Raw genomic sequence first — 9,640 nt, 5'->3', positions numbered from 1 at the left:
TCCACCGAAGAAGAAAATCGCTCGGCGGCGAGTCGAGGAACGATGGCTTGTTTCGAGGAGTTTCCAACGATGGCTCAATCTGATGCGCCTGCTGGCAAGCATCGTATCCCCGATGACTACGTTAGGCTCATCCTGGCCCTGAAGAGGGAGGAACCCATGGACCCCGAGGAGAACCCCTACCTGCACCCAGGCTGCTCGGCTGAGGAAGCGAGGCAGAAGCACGAGGAGAAGAGGCCGCCCTTTTCAAGAGGGTCTATGACGACTTCGAGCCGTTCCAGGCAATGGTTCGCAAGCAATGGTATGAGAAGGGCTACGTGGAGGTGGACTACGATTACGTCGCGGGCCTTGCCAAGGTGAAGGATCTGCATAAGGAGGACTGGGATGAGTGGAGGAAGCACCAAGAGAGCTTGGAGTACATCCAGTACGCTGACTCCGACGATGAGACTTACGCTGGCTTTTATGTTCCATACAATCCAGAGGAGGTTCTTGAGCAATTCAACCTAGGCGAAGCTAACCAGGAGATGATTGCTCTTGAATCCAACTGAGGAAGATTCGTACTGTTCGTATCTATCTATCTATACCAACTGCAGCTTAAGTTATACCCAACTATATGTTATTGAACTATCCATGGCTGTCTATCTATCTATGTTAGTATTAGGCTATTAGCACTCCAAAACTAAGTTATGTTTCACAATCAGTCCTCTGCATGCGATTGCCATGTGATTATTGTGTTGTTGCTACTCGTGATTCCTTAACAATGCATCTATGTGCAACTATGTAAGTGAACCAGCCTTGCCTGTCTTTGTGTATATGATTAGAGCATCTCTAACAGACCCATACGTGAATTAAAAACACCGAGTTCAGTTCACCGAACTCGTGTTTACGGGTTGGAGTATGCCATAAAAGGCCCACATGTCAGCTTTTTTTTTCCTTTTTTCCCCTTTTTCCTTTTTCCCCTTGTTCGTCTTCTTCCCAGGTCCGAGCCTCACGCCCGAGCTCGCTGCCGCCCGCCACCAGCCTTGTCGTCGCCCTTGGCCCACCAACGCGCACGCCCTGAGCTTGCAGGCCTGCCGGCGCGCTCGTCCTCTCCCGCCCTGACCCGAGCTCACCGCCCACGCCGCCACGAGCTCGCCCCGCCCCGTGCTGCCCCACGCCGCCGCAAGCTCACCGCCCCGCGCCGCCACGAGCTCGCCCCGCGCTGCCCAACGCTGTCGCGATCTCGCCCCGCACTGCTCCACCTACCATCGGCCACCATGTTCCCGGTCGGATTAGGTTGAGATTCGCCGAAATTTGGCTGTATTGGCCTGATCTGAAATTTCAGCGCCACGAGTAGAGCTTTGTGTTCAGTTCGCCCTTTCAACCCCTACTATTACACGCCGAGTTGGGTTTTCGAGTGCGACCTGTAAACATTTTTTCGTCAAACGTGTTTATGGTTACTGATATGCGCCATTTTCTGAACTGGACCCGTAAATCGGCAGTTATTTTTCAGTTTTCGCACTTTTATGGACACTACTAGCTTAGCACTGCAAAACTAAGTTGTGTTTGACACTTACTCCTCTCTATGCTATTGCCATGTAATTATTGGGTAGCTACCCGCATATGTTTCTCGGGGATTTGAGCTATTCCTTAACAATGCAACTATGTCTGCAATGACTTTACTCCTAGTGCCAAAAGGCCCAAAACCTTGCTAGAATTCATTATTTATGGCCTATTAACCCTGCATTGAACTGTGCCAAACCCACCGGAAAGTGGTATGAAAATAAAGGAACGCCCAGCTCAACGTTGGCCAGCATTTTGTAGAGTTGCGGGAATATCCTCAAAGAATGAAACATTCAGAAGTGCATGCGGTGCTTTCAGGTACAAAAAAGTGAACCCTGTAGGAATGCATGTACTACTCGAATTGGCGGCCAAGTAGCAGAGGCTCTTCGAGCTTGACCCTCGGCGGAGCGTCGAGGCGTCCCGCGAGTGGAGGGGCCAACGCCGCAGGGATGCTTCGTGACTTCGACGGTGATGCTGCATCACCAAATGTGTGAGGCAAGGGCGGCGAGGCGGGCACAGGAGCCGCAGCCACCACGAAAGAACGACGACGAGGCTAGGCCGTTTGCCCTAACCGACGGCGAGTAGGCTAGGTTTAGTTTGAACTTAGTTGTGTTTATTCATTTTTGTAAAAGATAATAAAAATTGAATGAAAAGCTTAATCTATGTCAATTTATTTTTTTGCACACGTCGTTTGGGCGGACGCTGCTCGAAACGGGTGTCCCCCAAACACAGCACTAAGTTGCAACATCTCCCAAACGGTCGATCTGACGCTTTTTCAAACATCGTTTGTGCGGTGTGACTATAGATGCTCTAATGGAGGGGTTTGTGATATGTGAAACTCATTACCCTAAATATTGGTATTTTTTGTGCAAAAGGAAATGGTGGATGTGCTTATGTTAAAAAATTGTCCCAACTGGTGTTGATATGCAATTTCCTCTCTGCAGCGGCCAGCAGGTGAAAGAAATGCTCCTCTCTTTTTTATTTTAATACTGTGAACTTGGTAGTACTCCCTTTATTAACATTCCTCATCTTTCACTGCTGAAATAGTTGACACCGTTTCTAAATAATTTACATGGTGCAACATGCTGAAATAGTTGATCTGTGGATGTGCAATCAAGGGTGCAATACATTCTCCCTTTTTTGGGTGCAATACAGTCTGCAGAGCTTGCGGCACTTTTTCGCAAAAACGTAAAAAGCTTTGCAGTTCTATGCATTGATAGAAAAGAGAGATTTACAAACTGGACGACCTGACACCCACCATACAACTCAACCCACTAAACGTCTAGGCCAACGTAGCACCGGGGATCAAAGCTTGCAAGCCAGTCGCTCCGGCGACGGCCTAAGATCCAGCTTCGGATCCATGTTGAGGAGATTACTCATGGCCGTTGACGCATTATCGAAAACTACAGCGTTGTGATGCTTTTAAATCCACCACGCCGTTAGCATAATAAGCGACGAAGTACCCTTGAGCTATGCCCGGAGGTAGAGTTGGCAGCGCTGTGACACCATTCCATGAAGTCTTCCTCAGCAGCCAGCGGCGCAGCCTAGCCACTTTCAGCTGAACTTGTTTATGTATGGATGTGTGTCATCAGTGAGAAGCCTTTGGTGCTCATGAATGAAACTGCCAAGGCCCCCGCCACTATATTACACTGAATTTCACAGGGCAATAAAGACCAAGGAAAGAAATGCCTGGTAAGTGAATCACATCACAGTAAGGCCGGCTAGGCGAGTCGTCGACGATTTTGACGCCTTGCATACGATAATCATCTGTCATGCCGATCCTGCATTGGCTTCTTCCGCGTAGAGTACCTTGATCTCCTCCACGTCGTCAGCTCGTGAGGAACATGGAATTGCTAAGTTTCAGCTAGCTGAGATATAGCTTATGTCTCAGTCACGTGCTCCTACGTTGGATTTTGTTTCTGCTTGAAGATTCGTGTTTGTTGTTGTTTGAATTTTGTTTAGGCTCACGATAAAACACGCTAAAGTAATTTGACCGAGACATAAGCTAAGTCTCATTTGACTGAGTTCTACATGTTCCATCGTCCAAGACTGAGATGTTCACATGAACCATTCAGTGCTGAACTAGTTGACATGTTTACTCACATGATGCAGGGATAAGTATGTACCACGTATCACCATCCGTGAACTGTTGGAAGGACAAGAAATGCCTGGCATTTGAATCACACCAAGTAATGCAGGGAAGTTATCTTCTGTTTACACGGGGCTTGCCACCCCTAAGGCATCGATCATACAATCCCTTCTTCGGCGTACAGCACTTGGTCTCCTCCATATCATCGCTGCTGCCGATGAATATATATCAGGAGTCATGGCAGCAGCCTGATGCAGTGATAGTTCAGGGGGCAACATGGACAGATTGTAATGTTAACAAATGATTAGGCTACAACAAATATCCAGTGTCAACACCAAGCCACATTGGAGGTGGATTCTAATCGATTTAAGATTCAAACACTCAGCCGAATTAACCCAAACATTTCAGAGTTCAGTTGACAGTTCTAAATATCAGATAGATACAGTACCACACCACAGTTGGGATATTTGATCATTCCTACACGCCGACTTTTCGGTTGGCTACAATAGATGTAGCCATAGTTATAATCACCAAGAGTACCATTCCAGCTTGCACGTAGTCCAATGATGTGATGCTTCTGCTTCAGACTGGTCTAGAGACCTGTGCACAAACCCATATCACATTTAGTTAAATTTAGTAGCATAAACTTCACACTTCTGGAACGTTTGGCTGAATGTTTGTTGTAGCCAAGTAAGTTCCGCGCTATAGGTAAAATAGGATTAGAGAGTGGTAAAAGAGCAAGATCACAATGGACACACTATCAACCCGCAATACCACATCGTCCTATAATAATGACAGATTTTCAGGTGAATTTTTTTTTTTAACTTCAATGTGCCAATCAAGCTGCCAATTTGGCATAGTACCAGATGCTGCTTCAACATAATTTTCAGTGTTTCTGTTGCCTATTTCAAACTTTAAGGCAGTGCGTGCTATAAGATCAGTAAGGCATGCACCAGTGTACAAACAGACACTGGTACTACCACCGGATAATCTACACTTACAGGAGGAGGACAGCGAAAAACTATTTCTGTATCTATAGGCATTCATATATTCATCAAATGACGGTAACCACAAATTCAAGGTCATACAGTTAAATTACTGCTGGTGTGTATTGATCAGTCAAACAAGGAAATTATATAGTAGTTTTGATGCAAATGCTAGTTTACAAATAAGAAAGGCATATACCATAAGGTATTGAACACAAGTAGAGGGTAACAAAATCAGAACATCAATGAGAAGCGGATAAATAAAATTACGCCCCCAGCAAACATCAAAAATGCCATTAAAAACTAACAACAGACATGTAATTACATCTATAAGCTCTCATGTTCCCTCAAACCTATGTATGCTCTTACGAATGTGCGAACCACATTCAAAGATCACAATATATATAACATGTGGAAAAATATCACTAGCCATACTGGACTTAACTAATGAATGCATTTCAAGGCATGTAATTATCCAACTCCTTTTGTCACATACAATTATTTCAAAGCATGTAATTATCCAACTCCTTTTGTCACGTACAATAGTACTTATTATATTAATTCAAAGCTCTCCCCTCTTTAAAACACTTGCAAGACAACTCCTCAACAAAAAAGATAGAATAGTACTCCCTCTGCTCCAAATTAATTGACTCAACTTTGTCTAGATACTACATGTGTATCTAGGCAAAGCTGAGTTAATTAATTTGGAACAAAGAGGGAGTACTTATTATTTTACAGCGGTAAGATAGATTGACTGAACGAGTAAAACTATATTTTACTCCCCCAAAATATGGCAATCGAATTTTTCATTTGTAGTACTCTACTAAAAAGTACCACTATGTACTTATTTAGAGGGGCGACAAGATGACTGAACGAATAAAATTATATCTACTCCACCAAAGGTCTCCAAATTCAAGTCTAGTTTGTAGTTGTTCCACCTTGCAGGTGGCTCGTGCTGAAATGATGTGTGCTTAACTGTGTGTGTGTGGATGAGCAAGAGTACACTACCATAGTACCATGGTAATCCAATAGACATCTACAGTTCAAACATAGCATAAAAATAACAAGGCAATAAGTTCACCGGAATTATAAGTTGATAGTGAACACTTGAGAAGTACAATGCAGTTATTCCAGCAACCATGTATGGAAAATAATCTGTTTTATGAAGTGCTGAATGTCAAGATGAGCAAGCAGTTACCTTGGGCAGAGAAACTTGTGAACGGATGATAGGTGCCAGATGGATCTTTTTCCAAAAAAAGTATCTTAAACTGCATCGTCTCTAGCTTAACCATATGGACACATGAGTGCACCCGCAAAAAAATGGCACGAGCATCCTCAGCATAGCGCACTATAGATGACTCCTCCTTGCTAATCCGAAAGGCCAATCCAAGAAACGCCTGCAGTTCAACACTCTTGAGCAACACCCATTTGGGAACACCATACGAATCGGCCTTCTTCTCCCACACTTGGAGGTAGGGCTCGTCACAGAGGATCGACAAAGTGGCAAAGGCAACACCACCATCTTCTGAATGGATCATCTGAACATTGTAATGAAAACCAGGAGGCTTCTCAATCTTGACCATAGCTAGCCCCTGAGTATCCAAATCAAACTGTATAACACACGTGTTCCTCCGAATAAACGACCAGTGAAGAGTATTGCCAACAAGTGTACTGGGAAGACTGCTCATAAGATACACATGTGGCACAGGTGTTGATAAGAGATGGCCCCATGTTCCAGTCTCGGAGGAGTAGACGCTTGCCATGGCGACAGCTTGAATTTCGTTTTCGGGCCTGTAGATGGCCACCAAGACAACTCTGAAAGGGCTCCAGTGGCAGAAGCCGTGCACGTGTCCCTGCTCACCGGCAGCACAGAGCACCGCCCAGTGGAGGGCGGCAATCTTTGGGTTGTGGAACTGCGGCGGAACGGCCAGGAAGCAGTGGTCTTCGGTGATGGGGTCCCAGACAATGGCCTGATGCTGCTTCCGGTCCTCGAAGAGTAGGCGCCCGTGGCGGCAGTCGACCAACCTCCAGCCCTCGCGGCCGTCAGATGTCAAGTAGAAGCGCTCGGGGGAGATGCGGTAGGGCGAGCCCGGAGTGGGTGTCAAATAGACTCTATTGTGCAGATTGGAGTAGCTGCGGAGGAGGCCGAGGAGGGGAGGCTTTCCGTGGCGGATGCGGAAGTCGCGGACGAATCGACGGTCCGTGGCGAGGCGGCGCCAGCGCTTGGAGACGAGGGAGGCGTGCAGGAGGTGGGGCGGCTGCGCGGGGAGGCGGAGGAGGATCTCACCGAGGAGGTCGTCGACTTCCAGCGGAGGCGCCCGCACCGGCGATGGCGAGGAGCCTCGGCGGCGGCTGCAGCGGAGCATGTCGCCCTAACCTGTTTTGGATCCGAGAGTGGGGACTGAAATGCTCCTCTCTCTACTTTTTTCCTGTGAAACTAGTTGAATGCCCGTGCGATATGAAAAAATATAGAAAAAAAAAATTTAATTTTTTCCACAAAAATACGAAAATGGAATGAAAATATGAAAGAGAAAACAGGATTGTGCAGAACGATATTATCTTGGCAGAAAGCAGAAACGGAACATCGTTTTCAGCAAAATAGATGCAGACCGGAAATTCCGTTTACCCCTACCAAGGAATTTCCATTTTACGGTTTGGTGTGCATGATTCAATACAACAACCTCAATATGTGACCTTGTCAACTCCAAACGTCAAAACAGCCCATCCCAAAATAGCCGACCTGGTAATCCCTTTGTGAGTTCGAGGAAGCTTCCATGGTTTTTCCCCTATTTCCCAGCAGTCACGGTAAGGTTAGGGATCAGGTTTGTCGGTTTCTTGTGTTGCTTGATTTTTTCTTCTTGATTCAAGCGTCCATCAGCGATTATATCTTGCACGCCAATGAAGCTCATAGACATATATATAATCTAGAGTACTCTATAATCTATCTTGCACACCATGTTATAACATCTTTCTAATTTGAGAAAGTGTCACAAATGTTTAAGAATTCATTACCAATGTTTGAAGGGGTACATAACAAACATTAATGATTGTTCTAGGAGCAAGCGCCGTTGGAATTAAGTTCAGTGTAGAAAGACAAAACTAACATTGCAACACATCTGAATAATGCATAAATGATAGGAATTTGAAGATCCAATACTTCCAGTGGATACAGAGTAGTCAAACGTCGTTTCCTGCCATCCAAAAATGACCACATCAAACAGGAAGGGGCAATGGCTATCCACAACATTGCTTAGCTACACACATACATGTGGCATAAGCTATGCATGCTCCATTCTTTCATATGCTACCTGGCATAAGATATGTAACATACAAACATGTAAACAAATCAAAAAGATATGTAACATACAAACATGTAAACAAATCAAAAAGATATGTAATATACAAACATGTAAACAAATCAAAAAGATTGCTAACATACGAAGTTCACATTGTACACCTATAGCATTGTTTTACAGCACGGACTAATGGTATGAGACCAAGTAGTGGAGTGGAGGCATCATTAATAGGCAACAAAGGGAAATAGAGGCATCAGGCAATCTCGTGGCTTTATCGTTTTTTGGAATTTACGCTTGAGATACACAAAGTTTCGTCACCGCGAGTGGCAGACGCTGAGTGGTCCGTCACGAGACAAATCAGAGAATATGAGGCAATACAAAATCAAATGTGTAACGAATAAGAACTTAATCTTTTAACATTTCATAGAATATAGCCAATACACAGTGAAATGCGTAATGAAAAGGCGAACTCATTTTTTTTATTACAAGGATCCTGGACGACAAGAATCTATCTTCAGCAGAGGCAACCGGCAACCTAGTTGGAGTGAGGAAGAAGCTTTGACCTCTGCAGCAGCTGTAAAGGTCAAGATCCAGTATGCTTTCTACCATGTTTCGTATAAATCTTTGGCAAGATAAATTTGTATAGGATGAAAATGGTACTTCGTTGCAGATACACATTATTCATAAATTTTCTAAAGGTGCCTTTCATGTGCAAATAGGTTTACATAGTGTAATTGACGAACTTCAATCACAGGTGGATCCAGTCTAGCGATCTGCAAGGGTAATAATACAAATACACAATATGAATGACAAGATGAAAAGAAGAAGAAATCCATTTAAGTAACCAATAATACTCAACTTGCCTCCTCTCCTACATCACAAAGCATGGTCCTTAATCTATCTTTGTTTAGGACTTGACTACTGACAAAGGGACTAAGCATTCTTTTCTCTGCTATCCCAGGAGGCATCAAATGATGACATAGCTCGTGAAATTATATGCGTCAGTGGAAATGAATTTTAAAGTTGCAACAGGGTCATAAATATTCTAAAGGTTACGCCCCAATTAGGAGTACATGTCACCTCTTCTGAATAAGCTGATCGTTATCTCTTACTTAAACATTGCGCAGTACATGTATAGTTTCCACACAATTTAGAAGCATTGAGACCTTAATCATGCATGCCTATTTTTGACAAAAAAAAAACAGCACCGAATATAAAGAAGTGAAAATAGCATGAAAGATTATGGACAGCATATACGAAAAATGGAACTAAACTGAATAAATATTTGGTAATGTGGCTTTGCTAATTGACATAAGAGGTTACCTCACTGGATAAGCTGACGTCGGAGCCAGAGCTATTGCTGCTGGAGACCTGACATGTCCTTGACATTTGATCTCTGTCCCTGCCCCTCTCTTTCAGCAGAGAAATATCCATCTCTATCTGATAAGAGTTTCAAATAGCAGAAGTAAATGTTTCGTTAGCATATCTAAAATTATGTATGTGATAATAAAAACAAAGAATAACCAAATGATGGGACATGTCGTTTTGGCTCATGGGTGTAAATGCACCGATTATGAATAATATATTTTAAATTGTTAGAAAAATTGAAAAATATTCCTTGATGTACATCCTGATATTCAATGTTCATACATCTATTTTTGCGGGAAAAGGACAATCTTTGTTACCCGTATAAAAAGACAAAAAAATGTCCCGTGAAAAGCTATTTTCGA

The 9,640-nt window shown here is 43.9% G+C and overlaps 1 protein-coding gene across 1 annotated transcript; it reads right to left on the bottom strand.

The window, feature by feature from the left end:
- Positions 1-3,911: 3,911 nt before the first annotated feature.
- On the bottom strand, positions 3,912-7,035 carry LOC127344300 (uncharacterized). The gene is made up of 2 exons (XM_051370527.1): positions 5,813-7,035; positions 3,912-4,228 (listed from the first exon to the last, which is right to left on the bottom strand). The coding sequence occupies exons 1-2, from the start codon at positions 6,978-6,980 to the stop codon at positions 4,221-4,223; spliced, it is 1,176 nt and encodes a 391-aa protein (XP_051226487.1). The 5' UTR covers positions 6,981-7,035; the 3' UTR covers positions 3,912-4,220.
- Between the last annotated feature and the right edge of the window lie 2,605 nt (positions 7,036-9,640).

The sequence above is a fragment of the Lolium perenne genome, chromosome 3 (assembly GCF_019359855.2).
Source record: "Lolium perenne isolate Kyuss_39 chromosome 3, Kyuss_2.0, whole genome shotgun sequence".
In the NCBI taxonomy this organism is placed as follows: Eukaryota; Viridiplantae; Streptophyta; class Magnoliopsida; order Poales; family Poaceae; genus Lolium; species Lolium perenne.
This window is presented reverse-complemented; position numbering and strand designations above follow the sequence as displayed.